Source organism: Halyomorpha halys, unplaced genomic scaffold, assembly GCF_000696795.3.
Source record: "Halyomorpha halys isolate HHAL.00 unplaced genomic scaffold, Hhal_1.1 Scaffold45.1, whole genome shotgun sequence".
In the NCBI taxonomy this organism is placed as follows: Eukaryota; Metazoa; Arthropoda; class Insecta; order Hemiptera; family Pentatomidae; genus Halyomorpha; species Halyomorpha halys.
The window spans coordinates 75,285-101,663 of NW_027113993.1; the positions used below are offsets into that span (position 1 = coordinate 75,285).

Consider the following 26,379-nt stretch of genomic DNA (forward strand, 5'->3'; position numbering starts at 1 on the left):
CATTGATAACATACCGCCATCTTGTTTATCGTGTCACGAAGTTATTATAAACAATGAAACTTGGTTAGTTTGCTTTTTGGATAAACAAAGCAATGAATATTAAAATGATACATAAAATAAAACATATTAAAACCATTTATACATCAAAATATACTATTTACTAAAAAAGAGCATATTACATTATATTCATATGTATTCAGAATGATTCTAATCTTTCAAGTTGAACATCATAATCTGCTTCACCAAGCAACCATTCCATGTAGCTAGTACATGCACTACGTATTCTGACATCGGGAATTTGTCTGATTTTCTTTGCAATAGTCATACGAGTATTCATTAAATATTCCACATATTTTCCTGGTAAATCCACCTCATCAAACAGCTCGCATACTCTAGATCTTTTGGCTGGATCGCCGGACCCGTAGCAGGCCTATTCAACAATTTTAATATACATATAATAGTATAAGTACTATAAGCAGTCATTGTAATACTAGATAACCCTTGTAGAAGGTAAATAAAGACAGTATTATTCAAGCATTCACAGTATTGACTTTGTCTTTATTTCTATTTTTTTTTTTACTTTCCTCAATATTTTAACTTGTACTGAAACCCAGGAAAATTAAGTATGCAGTGTTAGTGTCCATGAAAAAACAAATTTTAAGGAGTTCATGATCTTAACGTAGGTTAGAAGATAGGTGAGATAAGTTATCTCACCTAAGGATACGATATTATTTAATTGCATTCAATTAATCCCAAACTATGGTCGATCAGGGTCACCCATGTGGAGCAGGCTAGCGGAAAGAAAACCAGTCCATTGATTGTTCATGTGGTCAATAACATTTCTAAGTTAATACAACTAGAATGGACAAGAGTGAAGACATACTTACAAAAAAAGCTGAGGGTAATCCATATTGATGAGGGCTTATAAATAATATGTGTGGGATGTGGAAGAGGTTACACATAGTGCAAGGCCAGGGTGATAGAGTTAAAACACTAATTGATATTGGTAGTAGCAGTACCTTGATCAGTAGAGGGGGAACACGAACTCTTGGCCATCATCTGAACAGTCAACCAACAAACAAGATTGGTAATCTATAGAGTAACATGAAAGGGGCTGAATTGAGGAAGATTGTATGGAGAGGCCATAGTTCACCCTGATCTGTTATGCCGGAATGAAGAAGAAACATTGCTTGTAATAGTCTAAAGTTCAGGCTGTTTACTTAGTAATTGTGAACCAAAATCATTCACTTTATATGTATTGAACATAAACAAACTCAAAAAAACCTTCAAAGCTGCTAGATCATATATGTCTAAGCTTAATACTAGTTATAAATTATTTTTGATAATAAAATTTTAATAAAGTTCTCACCTTAAACTCTTTAGCTTGGGCAGCATTAAAGTGAGCCATTGCTGTTACAGTCGCCCATGAGTTTACATTGGATTCACTATCAGGAGCATCTTTACCTGATTGCTCCTTCAAAGAATAGTATTCCATGAAATCATCCTTTAGTATAAAAAAAAAAATTAACATACTATTAATTAATTGTTAACATATTATTAATTTGAAGTATATTTATATTATTAATTTATACAATTAACATGTGCAGCATATTTACACAATTAATTTATACCAATTAAACTATTAACATACTATTAATTAATCATTAACATACTGTTAATTAACTAATATACTATTACTTCAAATTAACATAATATTAATTAACCAATGCTCTATTAATTGATTAAAATTAACATATTATTTATTGATTGTATGAATTGTGGGATTAGATAACTTATAGAGGAAGGATGCCAGGAATCACTTATGTCGATAGGAAGGGTAAAGCTCCTTCAACTCCTCATAAAAAAATGGAAAAATATAGACAGGTTCAAATCGGAAAAAAAACGAGTCTACACAATCTCTCTCTTTAACAAGTGTATGTTTATGACGTATTCTTGGCAGGAAAAACTTAATATTCCTTATTTCCATCTCAAGAACCCTAAATATGTATTTTCATAACAGCCGATAAATGAAAATTTTTTGTTTAAAATTGTTTTCTTTTTTCGTCTTAGATTTTCAAAAATTACAAAAAATAGTGATAGTTTGAGCAGAAGATTTACACAAGACAGGAATGTAAGTAGAGTGATAAGTGAAAATAAAACAACTAATAATTCAATAATTCCTTTAATTTAAAAAAAATAACCAACCTTTCTTCGAAAAAAAAAAAATATATATAAGTAAACATGCACAACCATTGATAATAGATACTGACATACCCACACTTGAAAAAGAAGTCCATAATAAGCAAATACATTCATAGTTTTATAAAGCAGGTCATCACAGATTATGCCAGCCTATAAAAGAAAAATATCTTAGAATTAATATTTTATTAGAATATTATCATTAAATATTATGATTTAAATCATTTGTAAGTGATAGTAATTATGATCGCATGGTCATGATATAATACTTATGCTCAATAAAGACTATTGCATTGAAATAACAAACAATAAATAAGTAAAACATATTTTCCTAAATTCTGGTTAGCAATATAGCTAATTCCAAAAAAACTTATTATTTTTAATATGTGAAATAAAGCAGAAACTTAATATAATCACAATTTTTTTTGTTTATTTTAGTTTACCAAATGGTGATTAATAATTTTTGATACATTTTTGTTTTAATATGTGTAGTTCTTAATAAGATTCACAGATTAATATATTATAATTCTCTTATAAAATGGCTTTGAGGATTTTTTTTTAGCAATATTTACCTAAAGAAGTAGTAGGATACTTGAAATAAATTAAGGCTTACTTAGATAGTAGGTGGCTGTTTGAAGTTTGAAATTTTTTTTTTTACTATTTGTTTTGTCAGTCACAAGTTTCAAAGTCTGGTATCTAAATTGGAAATATTGAGATTATAAAAATATTATAAATCTACAAGTAATCAATCAGAGTGTTGCATTGTATATTGTAGGTAAAAAAAAGTTCAATGTTTCATTTAATTTGCATTACAGAAACCTATCCATGCTAGTAAACCTAACAATTTTCAACATCGGTGTTGCCTTATCTGCTTCAGACCTTCGAGAATTTTCAATGTGGGTACTACTATTGCAATTAAAATGTATTATTAAATGTTTTAACAGTTTTGATGATATAGAGCAAAGGTTCCAAAACTGTGTTCTGCAGTAATAGTGTTTAATTTTAACTAATATTTTTCCATTTAGAATTTTTAGTTCTACCATAATCTGATATTTTATAGACCAAGGAAGATGTTTAGAAAATGCCATTACAATAGAATCCCAAAGGAGCTGGGAGTAGTAATTAATTTAAATAGGTTTATCATTATTACTACAGTAATTAATTATTTATGTCATCCGTAATATACTTATACATAATACTATGTAATGTACTAATACGTTCTATGATCTGTCTTGTCATACATACATATACAGAAGAGATGTTTATAGTTGACTATAAATTCAACTTGAGGAGAAGGTGGTCAGGGACTGTTCATTAATGATACACAAATTCCTAAAACTTCATTAGGGCTGAAAACAAAAAACGAGTTTGCAGCCTTAATTCAGAGAAAAATAAAATAATAGCAAATAAGCTTGGAAACATACATAATAATTGATTAAGTAGATAGTAGATGATAATAATAGAAGATAAAATATAATATTATAGAGATAAGTATACTTTATCTTCTATTAACTACTATTTACTTAATTTATTGTTTTATATGATTCCAAGATTGTTTGTTATCATTTTTTGAATTGAGGTTGCTTACTGGTTTTTTGTTTTTTTTTAGCTCTGATGAAGACCTAAAATTCAGGTTGAAACATCAGCGCAAATAAAATAAGTCTTACTGTATCAGTGAATAAGTAAACTATGTATTATGTTTTATTTATTATCTTAGTCTTTTTCAAACACTTACATGAAGAAGACCCAATCCTGATGCAGCACATACAGGCTTCATTGCTTTATTTTCTACTGTATGCTTCCAGATAACATCATTGTAATCAAAATTCTTACGGTCCAGGATGTCCAATGTTTGCCCTATCGCTGCACTACCATTTACCTAATAAATATTTTGCTGAAGTGAATATATTCAAACTCTTTTTTTTTTGTTAAATATTAATATATTTTATTCTACAATATTTGATTTACACAAAATGTATTATCTACCTTTTTTATTGGTTAATGTGCCTCATTAACAAATGTCTTTGAATTTTTAAACAAACACCATGAATAAGGACTATGAAAAAAAAATAGTTCTGTTATATCCTATATCCTAAATGTAATCATTTTCTATTCCTAAATAAACTTACTTTTCTTAAACTGCTTAACTTTCTAATTTAGAATAAAAAGAGAAACTCATGAAAATTCTTACAAAATAATCTCTCCGAAAAGGGTAATATTTTAATTTTCATGCTCAGACAACTCTATTGTAAGATGAAATTAATGCAATTATAGAAATTGACTTGATTGGCCTACTAAAACTCTTTTTGAAGTAAGTCAAACTACTCTCAAGTTCTTAAAATGTACCTTATTGAGAAATTTGGTACCAAGCATACATGTAAACAATATCAGAGGGTCCTAATTTCATGTAAAGTTAAAACCAAAAGTATTGCTCATCTTTATTTATTTCTTCATGTATGATAAGTTTTGGGGGCATTTATCCTCAAAAAATATGTTAAAAGCATATCTCTCCTAAACAATAAAAAATTGTCTTCAATTTTCTTATGATAACACTAATTAACAGTAAAATAATAAAATCACAATTAAACTGTTATGTTATTGTTAGTTATCCTTTATAGAGGAATGTAATACATACTAATAGAGAACAGGAATAATTTTGTCATGATGTAATTCAAATAATAAGATACTTTAAATGACAATATTTCACTATCAAATTTCTTTCCCAAATATTTTATTCACAGTTTTATCATATTTTCACTAGCTCAATTGCTTGTCTTTATTTATTTCTGCATTTATAACAAGTTCTTATATAGCATATTTCTTCATAAAAATGTTAAAAGCCTACTCTTTTTATCCATGCTAATGGCTAATTTATCATAACTAAATAATTTGCTACTCATTACTTAAATCAAGATTAAATTCTTATATTAAAGTTTCTACTATATCTTTAATAACTATGCAAAACACGCTGATAGAAAGATGTTGTTAATTTACCATAGTCAAAATCAACTAAAAATATATTTTTAAAACAATATCTTATTGTTATTTTACTATTTCACAGTTAATCAAGTTAATAAGAGGAAAGAGGAATGTTCAATTATTCATCCATAATGAACAATAACAAATTAATAATACGCTGAAATAAATACTATTGAAAAAACATTCACTCCTTCAATTAATAGATTTTTAAAAAAATACGATAAAATAACATATCAGAATTAAAAGAATGTTAAGCAAATAGTTCAACTAACTGTCAAAAGAAAGCAGCACAAATCAAGAAACAGAGAAATAATAGTTTTAATTAGCACCATTAGATGTCAGCACAATCCAGGAAACCGTTTACGAAGTCAAAATATAGATAAAAAAGATTTATATTAATAGTTCGACTAACTGTCAAAAGGTAGCAGCACCAATCAAGAAAGGTAGAAAATGGTAGTTCCAATAACTGCCGCAAGAGGCCAGCACCATCCAGGCAGCCTTTTCCGAAGTCTAGCAAGAAAAATTTTACTTTGTATTAGGATATTAGGAAGTTACAGGAGCTAAACTAGTCTGTAACGTTCCGATTAGTTGAGCTCCTGTAACTTCCTAATATCCTAATACAAAATAAAAGTTTTCCTATAGACTTCAGAAAAGGTGCCTGGATGATGCTGGCCTCTCGCGGCAGTTTGTGGAACTACCATTTTCTACCTTCCTTGATTGGTGCTGCTATCTTTTGACAGTTAGTTGAACTATTAATATAAATCTTTTTTATCTATATTTTTACTTCGAAAACGGCTTCCTGGATTGTGCTGACTTCTAGTGATGCTAATTAAAACTATTATTTCTACATTTCTTGATTTGTGCTTCTATCTTTTGGCAGTTAGTGGAACTATTTGCTTTACATTCTTTTAATTCTGATATGTTATTTTATCGTCTTTTTTTTATCTATTAATCGAAAGAGTGAATTTTTTGTAATAGTAAATTGTATTTTTTTATAGTATTTAATTAAGCGGTTCTTAATTTGTTATTGTTCACTATTGATGAATAATTGAACATTCCTATATGCACTTATTAACTTGATAACTGTGAAATGGTAAAATAACAATAAAATATTGTTTTTAAAATATATTGTTTGTTGACTTTGACTTCTCTCTCTTACTCCTTAGTGCCTTTCAGCGTGGAGATGCCTCTGTCCATGCAAACCAAACCTTTCAATCCCAAGCCAGCACCCTCATGGCAACCCAGTTTTTTCCTCCTTTCTCTCCCTCTCTGGAGATTCTCCCGCTTGGGCGTTTTCCTGTTGGTCTGGCCTCAAAATATTTTCTTGGATTTCTGTCTTCACTCATTCAACAGAGATGTCCAAACCATCTAAGTTGTCACTTTTCAATGGTATCCTTTATGGAGACAGTTCCAACATCCTGTCTTGTCCTCTCATTTAGTATACAATCCCTCCTAGTTTGGCCTGCCACTCTCCGTAGGTATCTCATTTCCATTGCAGTGACTTCGCTTAGGTGCTTATCAAGTGGTACCCGGCTTTCACTTCCGTAAAGGAGGGCAGATAGGTATATAGCCTTGAAGATATGTACTTTAACATTCTTCTCTACCTCCCACTTCCCTATAACTGTGTTGCAGAGGTGGTAGTATATTGCATTTGCATTCTTTATCCTAGTTGACTTTGACTATGGTAAATTAACAACATCTTTCTATCAGTGTGTGTTGCACCAAAATTGAAGCTTCTTTATGGTTTCTTCAAGAAAACTATGAAATAGGCTTAAATGCTCTATGGCAGTGGTCTTCCCCCCCCTCTAAGTTGATGATAACTTAATTCAAACCAATCACACATAACAATTTTTTTAACCTGATAATAAGGTTATTTATTGTTTTAATAAACCTTTTCCTTAAAATTCGGTTATTTGTAGTTGATGTTGGTACAATTTCACAATTATGGGCCTTGACATGAGACTTTATCAATTTAACATTTGAAAAGTAATGATCATCGCTCAGCTCAAACTGCATATGTTACTCCTTATTCTCTCTGTTTTTTATTTGCACAGTTCAATTGTCTGTAGAGGCAGTGTGATTAAGGGATAGATTAAAGGATAAAAAATTTCAAACTTTTTTTTAGTGATGAATGGAATATGGTCTGGGTGCGGTCAAAAAAACTCAAATAGTAAATAATTATACTATTATTATTGAGCCAACGTTTCGCCCCACGTTGCAGGGCTTCTTCAGGGCTAAAAAAGATACCTACTTGGAAGAGCCTGAAAGGTATTAAGAAAACAATCATTATATTAACATCTAAGAAGATTCGATATAATAACAAAACATTTATAGTTCAAACATCCAAAAACATTTTGTTTAAAATTTCAAATATAAATCAAACATTGAAATCATTTTTACTAGTTGTTATGAGAAACATTATTGATAAATAAAGTAAATATATTACCATAGCGAATAGCTCCAACATTCTGCTGTATCCAGGATCATTCCTAAAGTGACGCTGAAGCATGCAGGTTATCAAATAGTTGACAGTATAGGAGTCGTAAAAGGCTGCTTCTTGGCCTCCTTCACATATTGAAGACCAAATCTTCTTACCACATCTAACCTCACCTTTATCAACAATGTCATCAACAAGAGCTATCATTGCAAAGCACTGCAAGCATATGTAATGATTAATCACATTATACACTAATAAACTGAAATGATTTTATGATCTGATAGATTAAGCACTCATTAAAATGTGTTCCAAAAAATATTACCCAATTTTTGAGACATCATTTATCCATGATCTGTTAAATTAATTGGATAAAGCTATCAAGATTTCCAATCATGACTTTCAAAATGAAATAGTATAATGTTATGTCACTTATAAACAACTTTGCAGGTATTTTTTGTATACATTTCAAATCATCTTTGTAATAGATATCTAAGGTATTTATTTTATATTATAACATCACTTAATGGAGTTATAAATGATTCAGTGAATATTATTTTGAGCCATTATATATTGTGTATTTTATTGGATATGCTACATGATGTTTTAAAGATCATTGTATTTTTGTAGAAATTTGTTCAAATTGAATAAAATTATTCCATTGATCAAACATACCATTTCCATTAAAGCTCGGAGTATTCTTGATTTTTCTATGTTCTCTTCTGTTTGGTGATGTTTTTCTGCCACTGTTCTGTAGATTAATTCAGTACTGAAGTTGCATCCATCGAAATATGATGGTGTAGTGTATGATATACACTGGAAAATAATATTATGTCAATCAAAGAAATTTTTTAAATATGCATACAGTTCTAAAAGTTCACTTAAAAATATGTTTTAAGCATTTGTGATTTGTAAATTTACTTTAAACTGAACCATTGATATTAATTTACCATTGACCATTGATATGTGTTCAAAACTAGTCATTTAAATAGAACATTATTAGGTCAATGAAATGAAATATATTTTTATAATAAATATAAATTAAAGTAAAAATAGAAAATTATTCATAATTCAGTAGCAAAATATTTTTACCTAAATTATTCAAAATATTTGAGAAAATAACTGTATTTATTCATGATAATAGAAATTTCACTTTTAAAAATAATTTTGTTCATTAAATCTTCTCAAAGTACAAACCCCCCAGTTACAGGGTTACATCAAATCAGATATTTGGGATGAAAAATATTTATTTAATAAGTTTCATTGATACTAAAGAAAATAAAAAAATAATTTATATATATCTTGATATACATATTATATAAGTAAAGCCATTTTGAAAAAAAAAATTCATTATAACAATTGTGATCAATAAAACATTAAAAAAATTATTGCTATATTAAATTACATATTTCATTCTTTGTGAAAAACCTGGTATTTCCTTGACAGATTCCATACATCCTGGAATTACAACATTGAGCAGTGTCTGATAATATTGGTCAATTTCTGTATCTAGCTTATGTCTTACATAAACATTTTTCCTAAAACAAGTCAAAACATCAAAAAATATCATTTCATGAATAAATATATATATACACAGTATTTCAGGGTACTTCTATATATATATACACGGTATTTCAGGGTTAAGTGGCCAAACTGAAAATATGAACTAAGGACCTCAAAACAAGAAAAAAATTCCTTTGAAGGTAAAAGTAAAAGTGTTTAGGAGATATTCACACTTAAAGATTTTTATTATTATGAATTATTTACATTATATGAAATAAATAAAACCTATCTATTTGTTCTAACTACTTTATTAATTAAATGTAAACATTAATATTCATATTAAATGTTGTTCAAAGTGAAGCTACGTTAGGAGATGGATTTGATAGAATACTAATATGTTTTTTTATCCCTAACTGTATAAAAACTATTGGCAGCATAAGGATTAATACTATTTGGAATTAGCCAATAACTTTTATCAGTTTGTAAGAGTAACTTTATCACAACTTAATTTTTTTCTCTCCAACATTTTGAGCCTTAATTAATTATCAAGGAAAATCTAAAATTGATATATTCATGCAATTTTTTTTTTAAAAGTTGACTATTAAGTCCTACCCGTTTAAAATAATAATCTATATTTAACACATTAACATGCACTTGTTTCCGTAAGAATGTAGTTTGGGCTGAGTGAAAGAGTCAGGGATGAATGTCTAACTCATCCCCCCGATATCATTTTTATTTTTAACCCAAACCACATTTGGATCCATTTTAAAGTGAGGAATCAAAGTTAAAACCGTAAAAACCCATTAGAATATTACTAAGGGGCTGGAAGTCTTCTCACTTAAGTCTAAAATTCTATAATAGCAAATCTCAAAATTGAATTTATGCTTCTATTCAGGATTCATTTTCTGGAGCCTCTATGAAATAAATATCAACTAACCCATGTGGATTTCGAGCCCACAATGATTTTAGTTAAGCAATAACTCTGGGTCCCTTCCCCTTGGCCACGAAATGCTCACATCTTATATTAAATTATTTAGTAAAATACAATTAAATAAACATATTTGGTCCCTTTGCCTCTCTGTTTTTTTTAATTTGACTTATTGGTGTCAACAGATTCCAAATCAAAATATTGTATTCTTCTAGGGAGTTAAAATGGAATAAAATAAATTCACTACACAAAATCTAATTTTTTCAAATTCCAACTCATGCAGATTTTTATTCCATTGATCCCAATAACTTATTTAATTATAAAAGGAACTCAGCTGTTTATTTTTATCTTTTTTATACTTATAGCCTACTATTGTTGTAATTAGGTACACTCTTTAGTTTTCTTTTTCAGTAAATGGAGCCTTGTTGCTAGGCGTTTATGCCGGAACTTTGATATTTCCAAAAAAAAGAATACTAGGCAGTATATTTATAGTGACAAGGTCATTCCTAGTTGCCGAATCCAGGTCAAGAGCCGCCACAGTTGGGGATGGTTGACCTCCTCGAAGGATCGAGTTTGCTTCCTCAACATTGATTAAAGGAAGTTTAGTATTTATAAAAAAAAATAAAATAATAATAATAAAAAAGAGAAAAATAAAGATCCCATGATATCACGTGTTTGGGGTCCCCAAAATTATTTTTAAAAACGCTACTTATGTCGTGTCCGACATTTCATAAACTACGATGTTATTTTGTAAGGGACCTTGCAGAAATAAATTGCAACGAGCTAAGAGACTTCAGAAGGACAAATACTCAAGTCAAATTATGCATTCTTGCCATAGTAAAACTTTAATATTTTAAAAACAAATAATACTCAGCCAACAAAAAATTTTTAAAATCAGTTTCTCCCACACTTAGCTTGTAAATGCATTTCTTTCTGGTGGTTTTAAAATGCTTATTATTTATCTAATTAATTTATATAATAAAGTATATATACATTAGATAATTGTTCCTGTTTCTCGACTTTAACTCCCAAACGGTGCATCTTAGCGAAAACTTATTGTTTAAGGAATTATAGAGCATCAAATTTGGCCTCTAGCTATAACTTATTAATTCGATAGAGGAGAATTCCGTAAATCAAATGAAATTTTACACAAAACTGGGGTATTGTAAAATATGAGAATCCAAATTTAACAAGGTTCACATTTCCTGGCGGTCCTAAAACGGTTACCAGGCAACTTATCGCATTGATGAAGTATGAAATACGATATTTTAGGTCTTTCTTTCGATTTTTTTGTCCTTAAACCCTAAATGTTGGATTCTTATAAAAATTTATAAGATATAAATAAGTACTATAACGTAATAATTTGGTCAAGTGATATGATAATAAACACAGAGGTATAATACTTGGAAACAAGGTGAAAAATTAAATAGTTCTATTTTCTGAATTAATAAAATTTATTATTAATTGAAAATGAACACCTAATTGAATTAAAATGAGGTAATACACCACGTTAATTTTCAATTAGTGACATATTTCAACGATTCGGAAAATCATTTAACTTCTTACCTTTTTTTCTAAGGTTTATAATAATAGTTTCTATAATAGTTGTATTCTAATAGTTTGCCAAAATAGTTGTACTATACCTCAGGAATAAAAAAAAAAAAAAATCAAATACGTTGCGCGCATCACAAAACTTCCACTTACCAGCCTACGTGTGTCTCTAAGTTTTGGGTAGAGTTATCGGCTCGTATGAAGTTTTCGCTATTTTTGTGATTAAAAAAATATTAATAAATAAAATAAAAATCGAAAGACCAGGGAAGGCGAAAATTACGACCAAAAAATTTGTTTTTTCCTGTAGCTAAAAATATTCGTATTTTAGGATTACTCAAAGTGAGAATAACAAATATAAATTTTGTTCCTGTCAAGAATACAACAGTTTAACAAAAAATATCGAAGCCGTAACAAATCCCTAAAATTCTTTTACATTTTGTGTTTATGCATTGCTTATTATTACTAACAATGAGAACTTATTATTTTACTAAAATTAAAAAAAAAAAAAATAAAGATACTTTAGGGGAAGATTTTTTAGAAAAAAAAAATGGCATTAAGCCTTGCTAGACTATTTCAATGTGGATAAGATTTATTAAGTATAAAATAACACATAATTGTACTTTGATTCACCGAATTTAATTAAAATCGTTTTTTGAAAAAAATCGAAAAAAATAAAATGTGAAAAATCTATTCTATATCGTAGCACTTCCGGCTGATAGATTTAAACGAAAAATATGCTGTAAGATTCTAGGCATATATGTACATTCCCTAAACATGTAGTTTTGTATAACTTTTAGATTTTGAGCTAAGCTTGTTACACAAAAACATACCCACGAATGCACGCCATTTTGCGGTACTTTTTAATTTGGACAGAGAGTGCCTTAAAAAGTATATTCCCGTTAAAAACTGAAATTCGAAATTTTCACAATCGTTATACTTTTCCTCATTATATATTTCATATATATGTAATTGAGAGTAAACGATCCTCTGCGTTACGCGGATCACAGAATTTTCACTTAGTACTGTACATGCCTCCAGATTTTGTGTATATAGGGGACCTCTTCCTGAATTTATGGCCATTTAAGTGATTTTTGAAAAAAAAAAAAAAAAGTGAAAATTAGGAACAAAAAATAGTTATTTTTTTGTGGCAATAAAAATTCGTATTTGAGGATTTCTCAAAGTGGGAATACTAATATATATTGTGTTCCTGCGTAACAACTTAACAAATAGAACAAGAGCCCAAGAGGAGAAAAAAGGCAGTTATTTCACCCCAATCTTTGATTACTTAATTGAAAACTATGTATAATTAATAGTCAAAATTAATGAGTCTGCCAAGTATAGATAGGGGGAATAAAAAAATGGTGGCTGTTTCAAAACGATAAAAATAATTAGTTTTTTATTAGAAGCTCTATCAATATCTGTACAACAACAACATAAAATCTAAGAGGGCATCATTTAAAGTAGGGTAAATTTGCTAAAATGTAAGCTCTAATAGAGCTATTTACGTTCAATAGTTCTCGAGATATAGCTTTTAAAAAGCAACATTTCATGAAAATGTTTTATGGAACGTCCTGAAAGATCAGTAGTTAGTGAATTTATTTTGAAAAATCTATATCTCAAAAACCATTTGACATACAGATGTCTATTAGCACTCAAATTAAAGCTAGTTTAATGAGCTATGAAGTAGTTTATGACGTTTATTTTTGTAGAAGTAGTAGTTTTCATGAAATTTGCTAAAATAAATTGATTTATAGTTGTTCAGACAAATTTTCATTTGCCAAATTTATATTCATATGTGAATATCATAAATACCACTACTTCTACGAAGATATGGGTCATAAACTACTTTATAGTAAGTTAAATTTCCTTTATTTTGAGTGTTGGCAGACATATGTGCGTCTTATGGGTCTAGAGATATATTTTTTCAAAAATCCAACATTTTATACGAACAACTAGAAATTGACATTTTGTGAGTTTATTTTGTCAAATATCATAAAAACAACTACTACTCCTACAAAGATAAAAGTTATAATATATTTTATAGTAAATTTAACTAGCTTTAATTTGTGTGCTGGCAGACATCTGTACGTTCTATGGTTTCTGAAATAATTTCTTTCATAAATCAAACCTTTTGTCCGAACAACTATAAATCAATTTATTTCAGCAAATATAATGAAAACTACTATTCCTAGGAAGGTAAAGATCATAAACTACTTTATAGTACAATTATTTAGCTTCAATTTGAGTGCTAATAAACATTTGTATGGTTATTGAGATATAGATTTTTCAAAATAGATTCACTAACTATTGATATTTCAGTATTTTTATGAAATGTAGGCTATATCTCGAAAAATAGGCTATATCTCGAGAACTATTGGACGTAAATAGCTCTATTAGGACTAATATTTCAGAAAATTTACTCTGCTTTAAATAATGTTCTTTTAGATTTCCTAATGTTATTGGTAGTTTTTATGATATATAGCTCCGAATGAAAAATTAAGGTTTTGAAACAGCCGCCATTTTTTATTTTCCCTACCTATTCTTGACAGTCTCATCAGTTTTGACTAGTAATCATACATAGTTTTTATTAAAGTAATAAAAAATTGCGTCGTGCAATTTTAATGTCCTTTGTCAATGTCAATCTGAAATATCTACTTTTCTCCTTTAGTTATTCATAAAATTATTTAATATTTTGTATTTATCCATTTATTATAATTTTTAACAATGAAAACTGCTTATTTTTTCCAAAAAAAGAAAATTGAACGTACTTTAGAGCAAGATTTTTTTTTTTAATTTCCTATTTAAGCCCTATTAAACTACTTCAATGAGGTTAGGACGGCTGAGATTAAAGATCATTTAATTATATACTAGTTAAAATGGAACAAACCACACCTAGTTAAATAATTAGGATCGAAGATATAAAATAAAACGTTTGAAGAACTTTTTATTTTATTTAAATTACTTTTTCTCTCTTATAAATGCTATATAATAATTAAATTCAGACAGAGCAAAGGAGGTAAATGATAATATAAAAAATTGCATTACCAATAAAAATAAATAAATTACAGACTTGTCCATGCATATCAATCAGAGGTTTTTTACGAATAAATGGATTAAAAATATTTACAAGACACTTAAAATGTAGAATTACTTTTAATATTATTAAGTAAAAAATACTTACTTTTTTTGGACGATCCTCAATAAAACTCCTGACAGATTGGCCGACACCTTTGACGCCATGTTGGAGATGTGCTCCCGGCTCAGTCTCAGACATGAGTGCCCTATCAAGGGAAGGGAAACATCCAAGGAAATCTTGTGGACACTAAGGTTATATGTTCACTAAGGAACATCCAATCAAGGCTAGTAGGGGAATTAATTATAAAGGATTTTGTAATAAAACTGATGACATTTTTATTTTTTAAGACTATTCCTGTGTTCCGTTTTATTAATTCTAGGTATGTTGCTTGTTGATAAACAAGTAATATCACGTTCCAGTATACTTCAGTTCTCCTAATTGTAACTATTCCTCTCAAACAGTACATCAGTTAAGATCAGATACAATGTGTATCAAATACCCTCCTCATTTAAACTCGATTGTTTTCTCTGAAAATTTCCCCACTCAATGGTTTGCAACTGGGCTGGAATAACTAATTATTATTATAAGTAGAGAATGCTTCATGTCCCAGTTACTTAGCGCCCTAGTTGTATTATCCTGCTTATTGTTGGGAGATATGTTTGGCAAAATTGATCCATCTAATTGGTATAGGCTTGTTCGTTTGTATTATTTGCTAAATTAATAAATGATCTTTCTTTTACTGGATTGTACTTCAGACATTTCGTGTACCAACTCACTCTAACAGTACATCACATCTTAACTATTTCTTACTATCTGGAAGTTCTTGGCTCTATTTACTTAATTTAATATGTCTATCATGGTCAAAGCTGTGCCGATGTCTATGCTACGTGAGTAACACATATAAGGCTTAAAATCATTATCATCATTATCAGATACGTATAATACATTTTCTCAGATCAATTTTTGACTCTTAGATTTTGATTATACCAGTAAAGTAAGACATACAAAAAGTTCTGATTCTTAAAAGATTAAGGGAATGTAAGAGGAAGAAGACTCTAGAAGTTCCCTATGCATCCCAATGTCAAGGCCATCCTATAAAAAAGGTCACAAAATATTCCACAATATCGATTTTATAAGCTTTTTAGCAAAAAACGAGATAGCGATCTCGCATAGTTCCCGATACATCAACGCTCACAATTAACTTAGAAAGAAAATGTTAGTCTCATATTTTTGCCATAATGCATACAAAAATTCATCAGATTGGATATTATTGTAGTGCATTAAACTCTCTTTAAGATTTTATAATATTTTTTCTTTAAATTTCGAGAGTCACACAAGACTAAAAAGAAAGGAAACTGCACGCAGATTCCGACTATTACAGCACTTACTAGACAAACGGTCTAAACTTCCAACTCATTACTGTTGGAAAAGATTGATCTACATGACAATAATAAGGCCCATCTGGACATACGGAGTTGAGCTTTGGGGCTCCACTAAACCTTCGAATTCCTCTCGTATCCAATCTTTACAATCCAAAATCCTTCGTAAAATCCTCAATGCTCCTTATTTTGTTACTAATAAAACCATCCATAAAGACCTAAATGTTCCTTATGTAACCGATCTAGCCCGAACCCGATATTATTCCTTCCATAATAAACACCCAAATCCACTAGTTTCTAACCTTGCTTGCTTGCTTGCCCCTGATGGCCTCGTGACCTTATATTGTAAACTGTTTTTAGAGTTCTACTATCAAATTTGCATGTTATATTTTTTATACAGTTGTAAATATCAATAAATAAATAAATAATTAAAAAAAAAAATCGAGAGAAAAGAATAAACTGTCTTATTATTTGTTACTCTACTACACCAAATTTAGATATAAACCAATTAATATATGTAAATAGTATGTTATGCATGTCGCTGATCCGGAAGAGTGATAATGCACTGTAAAATAGACTTAATTGGTTTGGCGGGTTCCAAAATGGATTCACAAGTTGTTTGTAAGTCAATATAATTGAACTTAAAAAATTCCTTACTAAGTGATTTTTTACTTTCACTTACCTATATATAGAATATATAGCAAGAGATATTCATATTTTGAGATCCACTGATTCCAATAATCCTAGACTCTCAAAATGGTCTGTGTATAAGCCTAGCTCGTACAACTGAAATTTCATATTTAAGGCTTGTACATATGAGGGGGCTTGGCAGCAACTTTATTGATAAAATCGACCGACTGGAAGAACCACTTTATATAATCGAGTTTTTACTTTTTTCCGATTTTATCGAAAACAACAAACGATTTTGATCAAAAATTGCCATATAAATGTAGAATTAAATGATTTTTAATATCAGATAGGTCTTAATCTTCACTTAAATTCTCGGAGAGGGCATGAATGGGAAATTTAAAAAAAATCGACCTCTGAAGTATCTTTAATTTTGTTTATTTAAAAAAATAAGTTCTTATTGTTAGCAATAATAAACAATAGCTGAATACAAATATATACCGATCTTTACTGATTGCATTACGGCTTCGTTATATTTTGTTGAACTGTTGTATTGTTGGCAGAAACAGAATTTATATTCGTTATTTCCATCTCCAGAAATCCTAAAATACGAATTTTTATAACAACCGAAAAATAATAAAAATTTGTCCATTGTTTTCAACTTTCCTGGTTTTTAGATTTTTTTTTTTCGAAAATAACAAAAATAGCTGTAACATCAACTCGATCCTACCAATCTACACATAATTTTGGGAACTTTTGTGAAGTGTTATGGATCATTTTTTTACTTTACTATGGTGGTCGCCATCAACCTATCTGATAAGCGGCGATAATTATAATAAGAACCCATATCTTCTGTATCTTAGAAGTGACTACTCCTTCAAGTTCCTTGATGGGCTGAAGGCCTGCGCTAACCCGTTAGCTAGCCAGCAGTTCGGAGGAACTACCTTCCAGTTCTTGGTGGAAGGATGGTAGGTCCACCAAGAACTGGAAGGTAGCAAAGCATTGTCCAGTTGGTCCAAGACGTCCTTGCCAAGGAAAGGCCTTCGGACTATGTAGTCTGGATGCAGTTATGAATAATTAATTTAAACCATTTTTAATTATTGATGTCATAAATTATATATTTTTAAATTTTTAGTGTTCTTGAAAATGGCTTGTAAGTTAAAACGTAGAAAATATTGTTTATAAATTAAAATTAAAGAAACAATCTTGCCTTTAAATTTAAACATTTTATAAAATGTTTCTTATATATTATTATTATTAAAATGGTTCTTTATAGATTCTTCATTTGATTCAATCCCAACTAAAAATAAATAATTAAAAGTGACTTTATGAAAATAAGGAAGAAAAAAAAGAGAAATAATGTATGGTGAACAATGGATTTAGTTTTATTTAATATGTAGGATAATATTTTACAAATATATACAGACATGTTATATACTCATAACATTTTATTAACTGAGGTTTACAGATTGTAAAATACATAAAATAAATAAACAAATAAGAAATACATTAATAAAAAAAAGTTTAAATTAAAAATAAATAGTGCATCTCAGGTTTTATATTACTAACTAATATAAGGCAATACCTTATACCTAGAAACAAAGATATATGATCTATCATTACACAAATATATACATATTTATCTACATTAGCTGATGATGTAGTCTGTTTATTTTACAGAACGATGTCTGTACCATGTGGAGAATTCATTCTCTCCTCTAGAAGAGCTGAGATGGATGGAAATAAAGATGTGCTGATAAACAAAATACATTTACATTTGGCCAAAATTAATATGTTGTTTAATAGATTAGTTTATATAATATTTTAGAAGCCTAAACTATTCAGAATGATTTTAATCGTTCAAGTTGAACATCATGGTCTGCTTCACCAAGCAGCCATTCCATGTAGCTAGTACATGCACTACGTAATCTGGCATCCGGAATATTGCTGATTTTCTTTGCAATGGCCATGCGAGTATTCATTAAATATTCCACATATTTTCCAGGTAAATCCACCTCATCAAACAGCTCACATACTCTAGATCTTTTGGCTGGATCACCAGACCCGTAGCATGCCTGTTCAACAATTTTAATAATTATATATATGCAATAGGATTTTGTTTATAGTAAATAATGTTTAACTTTGTAAACATACATTTCTAGTTTATAAACCAATGAACAAAATTGATAACCTACACAGTAACATGAAAGATGCTGGATTGTGACGAATTGAGGAAGATGGTATGAAAGGCCAAATTTCACTCTGAACTGTAATGCCCGAAATAAGAAGAAACATAGCTGGTAAATTTCTAAATATCGGTATAATTCTAAATTTCAAGCTGTTTACTCAATAATTGTGAACTGGAGATATTTACTTACATGCATTGACCACAAGCAAATGTAAAGAAAATTCAAAGCCACTAGATCATGGCATTTATTGTTTAATACCAGTTATAAATTATTTCTAATAAAAACATTTAAATAAAGTTCTCACCTTAAACTCCTTTGCTTGAGCAGCATTAAAGTGAGCCATTGCTGTCACAGTCGCCCATGAGTTTACATTGGATTCACTATCTGGAGCATCTTTACCTGATTGCTCCTTCAGGGAATAGTATTCCATGAAATCATCCTATAGCATAAAATAGAAAATTAACATACTGTTAATTAATTAATATTATTACTAATATTATTAACATTAATTATTATTATTATTACTATATATAACTGTTTCCCGTTTTTATGAGGAATTGAAGTGACTTTATCCTTCCTACCAACGTAAGCATTACATCTCGGATCTCCTTAAATTCTAATCCTCTGTCCATTCCCACAATACCCATTCCCGGTCTTCAGACTTATAAATAATGGCCCAACAAACTGCAGCTTGTGACTCATCATTCCTTATAAGACCCTCTTCCCTATGGAATTCGATTCCTCCTTCCATCTCCTCAAGTACTGATTCCAATTTAAATCTCGCTTATTTCATCATTTCTTAGCCAGCCAGTTTCAATATAATTGAAGTAGATATTAATATTTACATAAAAAAAATTATAAAAACTGTTGTATTAATTTTGTAAATATCTTAACATTTTTAATAAGTGTTTCTGAGAATTTTTTTTTTACTTAAAACTTACTTTATTATGATTTGTCATTGTTTTAATAAGTATAAATTATTTTGTTTTATATTTACTACACTAAAGCCCATAAAATATTTTTGTATTATTATTCTAAAGAGACATTTTCCAGAATAAATACTTAAAGGATTTATTATTATTACAGAATTTCACACTTTCTTGGCTATTGCCAAAAATATTCACCTACCTGAACCAAAGTCAAGAGTTAGGCTCTAATTCTAAACTATATTTTAAAAAAATCAAATCAGTACTAGGGAGAAATGGTGTCTGCCCTTCTTCCAATACTTTTTCAGGCAGCTTCAAATTATCAACTGAACGGATAGTATTGTCTGGGATGAGGTTGTTACAGGATATCACTATACTATAAATATGTATAGAGATACCAGCTTGGGATAAGAGGAAAAGGAAATTAAATGTAAGTAAACAAGAGAGCCTGTGGCGGCGTTTCACACCTGATATAGGTTTGTACTCAACAGGTGGGGGACCAGTTCAAGGTTCTATTAATACAAATATATAAATAAATAAATAAACTGCAGTCGCGGAACCCCCAGTCAGCCTTAGAACAGCTTGAATAGCCACAACACAGCACTGTATACCTTTGTATGCTCTGGTTTATGAAATTCTTGGATTATGGGGTATTCAAATAATTCTGTTGTTAGCAATTAAGAAAAAAGAATAATGCTGTTTAACTTATTATCTTTTTCGTTATTCTTTTTTTGATAGTATTTACTCCCCTTCATGCCAATCTTTCTTTGAAAACTAAACATACATAACTAAGTACAATAAATATTGACATACCCACACTTGAAAAAGAAGGCCATAATAAGAAAATACATCAATAGTTTTACAAAGCAGATCATCACAGATTATTCCAGCCTGTAAAAGAAAAATATCTTACAATTAATATTTGATTAGAAAATTATCATTAAATTTTATGATTCAAATCAGTTGTAAGCAATAGTAATTATGATTGCTTTGTCAATATGGAATATTAGGCCTAATAAAGACAAGAAATAAAAAAACAATATATTATAAACAAAAAATTTTGATCAGTAATTATATATTTACTTATTTTAAGTTTATTTCAAAAAATACCTCTTTTCTCTGTGAAATAAAGCAGAACATAGTAACCATACTATGTCACAAACATTTTTGTTTTAACTCAGTTTACCAAGCAGTGACAAATAATTTCAGATGTACTATTTTATGATATTATTTCAGAAGGGAACTGCAAATGGAATGAACATTTTTATTGATTTAAATCCCTTTTTTCTAATTTTTAATTATTATAATAGCAATATAATCTAGTATTATAATCGCAATAAGTATAAATGTGATGCTAAAATTTATTAGACTTACAAGGGTATTACAGCAAAAAAGTTAGAGAACTTCTAACATGGATTATAAAAAATCTTTAAATAAATATCAAAACATGAATTATCTGATGATTAGTTCTCTTATTCATTTTATATCTATTATTTCACTGTATTTCTTTTTTATTTTTTATTTATATCTATCACATTACATCTTATTTTTATTTTATTTATTTATTTTATCTCCACCTTGGTTTATTTCTATTTCATGTCATCTTATTCTCTTACATTATTAACCTATTTTAAGTTGTTTGTATCTTTTTTTTTGGTCCTGATGAAGCCCTGAAAAGTGGGGCGAAACATTGGCTGTTAATAAATAGTTTTTATACAATTTGAATTGCTTTTTGACCACACTTGGGCCATTTTGTTTATCTGATATATCATCGGCCAACATAGCAATTTAAGAAATGGTTCTTGAATAGTATTCCAAATTAATTAATTAAAATAGATCCTTCATTTTTATAAGAGCAATTAGTTATTGATATCATAGATAATGTATTAATCTATTATATCTTTTTTTCTGGTTGTTAATGCCATAATATATAATTACCTTGTAAATAATATTTAGTTAGTCTTAGTGTTTTATTTAATAACATTTATTTTCATTTATATTAATTTAATTGGATTTAGTTATTTGAAAAGAAAAAATGTAATTATATTTGTGTGTTATAATGAGTAATAGAGACAGTTGCTAGGGGCTGATAATTGTTGCTAAGGTGTCACCTAGCAATGGACCGACCATCTTAGTTTTTTTATAGCAGTTCCGGCTAATTAGTGGCCATGGTAGCGTTTCAGCAGTCCTGTCTGTGTTTATAGTTTAATAGTTTAGACATCTTTTGAGTGTTTTAGTCGTCATTACAGTTCGAAACCAGACCTTTTCAGTGTTTCGACTTTAATATGAGTTCCAGATAATTAGTGGCTATGAAAGTGTGTAACCCGCTCTGTCTGCGTTCAGTTTGTCGGCTCACCCAATACATTAATACTACTTTTGGATGTTTGGACTATCAATGAGCCGCTACACCAACTTTGGACCATTACAGCGGTGTATTTAGCTGCAAGAGCTGCGACCTAAACATCTTGGCAGCACTCTTCCTCTGACCTATTGGAGTGGAGCAGCTTGCGTCGACTAGTATTAGTTTTATATATATTTATTTGTTTATTTGTAAATTAGTTTATTGTCATCTTCATAATTTATATAACTATTTTATTTTCATCAGAGATGCCTTTTTATTTTTACTTGTATTCATCATTAGTCATCTTTTGTTTATTTTAGTTTTAGTTTTTAAAATGTTTAAATTGACCAAATAAATGTTTTAATCCAAACCAGTTTGTCGTTTGTTCATTTTAAAGCTTTCCAACAAAAAGACAGTCGATTTGAGGTGTCTTTAACACTGGTTATGAAAAAAAAATTATTAGTATGATGATATCAATAACTGCTGTGCTGTTATAAAAATGATGGTTCTATTTCAATTATTTATTCTTCTCCTAACTTCTTTGTGATTCTTTTGAAAGCCATTTCTCAAACTACTTTTTTGGCCAATAAAATATCAGATAATGCACAAGTGCTTTAACATTTATTTAAATATTTTCTACACTATATTTTAGTGGTTCTTAAACATTTTGGCAACAGCCCCTTTGTCAGGTTAAAAAATTTCATGGCATTGTTTCATGGTTTTAGCCAGACTAAAACTTTTTTAGGGACACACTTATGCATTCAGTTGTTACTAATAATTAATATAATGTAATGCACTATACATTTTTTTTTTCACTTACATGAAGAAGGCCCAATCCAGATGCAGCACATATAGGCTTCATTGCTTTATATTCTACTGTATGCTTCCAGATAATATCATTGTAATCAGAATTCTTACGGTCCAGGATGTCCAATGTTTGTCCTATTGCTGCGCTACCATTTACCTAATAAATGTTCTACTGAAGTGAATACATTCAAACTCTTTTATTGTTAAAAATGAGTAAATTATATCCTATTTGATCTAAACAAAATACTTTACCTACCTTTTTTTTGTCAAATAATGAGAACCATTAACAAATGTCTATGAATTTTTAAACAAACACTATGAATAAAGAATATTTTAAAAAAGCATATAATTGTAGCATAAAGCATATAGTTGGGTATATAAGCGTTGTTAAGGAGGAAGCTTTACGAATGTATTGGAGTAAAGAATTCCCAAATGAGGTAACTTGAATGTTAAAAGATTTTGAAAAGGAAGCAGCTCTATAGTAAAAAATGTATAAATTTGTAGGTTGAGATCTTGAATTTAACAGCTGGATGGGTAAATGCAGGTTAAGACGTTCAATAATACAGGATGGCTTTTTAGTTCTTAAGGATTAGATTATTAATCCATGAAAGAGATGTTATCTTCAGATATTAGGATAGAACCAACTTTGCTCAGAAGACAAAGTTCAAAAACACTTGGAAATGGAAGAAAGGAATTACAGAAACAATTAGTTTCTATAATGACAAAAGAGATTCTTTTAGAGTCAACTCACTCTGAAACAAAATAGTTTAGAAAAACACCATTAATAAGTACAAAAATTTCATATTACCAAAGCGAATAATTCCAACATCCTACTGTATCCTGGATCATTCCTAAAGTGACGCTGAAGCATGCAGGTTATCAAGTAGTTGACAGTGTAAGTGTCATAGAAAGCTGCTCCTGGGCCTCCTTCGCATATAGAAGCCCAAATCTTCTTACCACGTCTAACTTCACCTTTATCAATAATGTCATCAGCAACACCTGTCATTGCATAGCACTGCAAGCATGTATAATGATTAATCACGATATTATGATATATTGATATGATCTTATGGAATGATTGATTTGATACTCAACAAAATAGGTTCTAAAAATAGAGCAAACTTTTGAGACATAATTTGAATATGATATGTTTAAAAAAATTGGATGAGGTTATCACAATTCCCAATCATTGCTATCAACATAACATAGTATAGCATCATATTCACTAATACAAAACTTTGTTGGTGGGTAATTCTCAAAATATGGTGCTGTTTCGCTATCAATTTTTAAAGAAAAATTAAAATAGATTGATTCGATTTTGTTTATTTGTTCATCGTATTCTCCTTGATAATATTCTGAATTAGGCACAAACTTAATATTACAGTTCATAAAAATTTTTTTGAGGTTAATAACTTCCAGTTGAATGAAATTTGTATTAAATTATCATCACATGGTACAACGTTTTGGGACCACTGTCCCATATTCATGTACTTTAAACCTCATAATTTCATATAGGAAATCATGTCACACTTTACACTGTTCTCTCTTTTCTACTATAACTTATTTGTGCATCTTCACTTCTTCTTAGCTCAGCCATTGCTACCATTATCAGAGTAATGGCTGTGCTAAGAAGAAGTGAAGATGCACAAATAAGTTATAGTAGAAAAGAGAGAACAGTGTAAAGTGTGACATGATTTCCTATATGAAATTATGAGGTTTAAAGTACATGAATATGGGACAGTGGTCCCGAAACATTGTACAATGTGATGATAATTTAATACAAATTTCATTCAATTGGAAGTTATTAATCTCAAAAAATTTTTTATGAATTGACTCACCAGACTTCCTATAGAGAAAATCCAGATTAATATTACAGTTTTTGTAACATCAGTTTTTTGAAAATATTTTATTTTAGGGTATAACATAAGGAGTGATAAAACGAAATAGAACACCTAATTACTGTATTAATTCAAATAGAAAATATTTATTTAGTAGTGATAAGTCTTGACTATGTGATTATTTTTCAACATAAAACTTTAACAAAGACTTGTCCTGGTTTATAAAACTTGAAAAATTTTCACTTTTTCACAATCATCACATATATTATGGTAATAAGACTCAACATAGAAAATAATAGCTAATATTATTTAAAAATATTGTTTTAAACATGGTATATAAGCGACAGTTTTTAGTACTATTTTTTTTACATAGATGAACTGACTTAAACACTTCCATAACTTCAAAAATAAATAATAGCAAGGAAAAATACCAAACTGGCAAATAGAGTCTTGTTACATCACATGCTATTTCACTTCATTTTGGATGGGCAATGAACATGCCATTCTTCTATTTTTTATGGAAAATTTAGGGCTTGAAAGGAGATTAAAAGTTTATTAATTTCACTAACATTAGTGTCTTGAACTACCAATAGACAATCCCAATTGTCAAAGTTAAGAGGTCTTAATAGCGAATATTGAAATAAAATTAAATATTTGTCTTCCCATTGGGCCATCCTGATCAGTCCCTAGACCTCTTCGAATTGCCATTAATGGTAGGGAGTTACTTTCGAGAAAGAGGCAATTCAACCATTTTTCACCTTTACACTTGAGAGAAACTTCATGAAAAAACAAAGAATGTATGTAAAGAGTTTCAGAAATACTTAGAAACTGTAATATAAAAAATTTAAGTCTTATCAGTAGGGATAGGATTTTTATGTTTTCACATATTTTTACCTGACCATGATATCTTTGATTCCTTACTAACTAACGATGTTTCAAGACATTTCTTGCCAAAAGAAGGCATTTGTATTTCGCATATTTTTAAATATTTGCCCTTTTTTACATATTGTTACATATTTTGTTGTAAATCACATATTTTCTGAAATATTTGTTATTTTTTACATATTTTGTCCTGAATCATGTATTTCCTTAAACTATTTGTTCAATTGTAAATACATTTTTCACAGCAACTACGTAAAATTCAAGAGAACACAAGAAACTTAAAGGTGAAATTTATCATTTATCATAAATAGTGCGTAAAAATTCTATATTTTCATCTTTGAACGCAAATTAAAAGCAGTAGCAATAATAATTTTTCACACAGAATTACATTGAGAATTTCTCAGAATCAACTAAAAAGAGCAAGGGTCTTATTTCTGTAGAATTTTCCTAGAATTTGTTTGTTTACTCCTCAATCCATTTCTCTGTTTCCCCTCTTCCCATGGTCCTTTCTCATCTTAGTCTTGTTTCACTCCCCTAGTTTAATTACAATTACTAATTAATATCTTGTTATTGAACAGCTATGTTTTCTCTAAGTACATTTTTTCTTAAATATTTTAACATAATTTCTTTAAAATATTATTCATATAATATATAATAAATACATACTTATGTAACTTTTTTTAAGTTATAAAATTACTAATTAATTAGTAATTTATATTG

The 26,379-nt window shown here is 29.0% G+C and overlaps 2 protein-coding genes across 2 annotated transcripts in view; both read right to left on the reverse strand.

Annotated features, from left to right (window-relative positions):
- Positions 1 to 186: 186 nt before the first annotated feature.
- On the reverse strand, positions 187 to 14,852 carry LOC106688835 (IDS-type sesquiterpene synthase). Its single transcript, XM_014433500.2, has 8 exons — positions 14,776 to 14,852; positions 9,018 to 9,150; positions 8,288 to 8,428; positions 7,625 to 7,831; positions 3,935 to 4,078; positions 2,275 to 2,352; positions 1,370 to 1,504; positions 187 to 430 (listed from the first exon to the last, which is right to left on the reverse strand). The coding sequence occupies exons 1-8, from the start codon at positions 14,832 to 14,834 to the stop codon at positions 197 to 199; spliced, it is 1,131 nt and encodes a 376-aa protein (XP_014288986.1). The 5' UTR covers positions 14,835 to 14,852; the 3' UTR covers positions 187 to 196.
- Positions 14,853 to 18,096: 3,244 nt separating this feature from the next.
- LOC106689002 (IDS-type sesquiterpene synthase) overlaps positions 18,097 to 26,379 on the reverse strand; it is a 14,911-nt gene continuing 6,628 nt past the window's right edge. The window contains exons 4-8 of the mRNA XM_014433739.2: positions 23,748 to 23,954; positions 22,953 to 23,096; positions 20,605 to 20,682; positions 19,170 to 19,304; positions 18,097 to 18,751 (exon numbers count right to left, since the gene is read on the reverse strand). Of these exons, the coding sequence (XP_014289225.1) occupies positions 18,518 to 18,751; positions 19,170 to 19,304; positions 20,605 to 20,682; positions 22,953 to 23,096; positions 23,748 to 23,954 (798 nt within the window). The 3' untranslated portion in view covers positions 18,097 to 18,517. The remainder of the gene's footprint in view (positions 18,752 to 19,169; positions 19,305 to 20,604; positions 20,683 to 22,952; positions 23,097 to 23,747; positions 23,955 to 26,379) is intronic.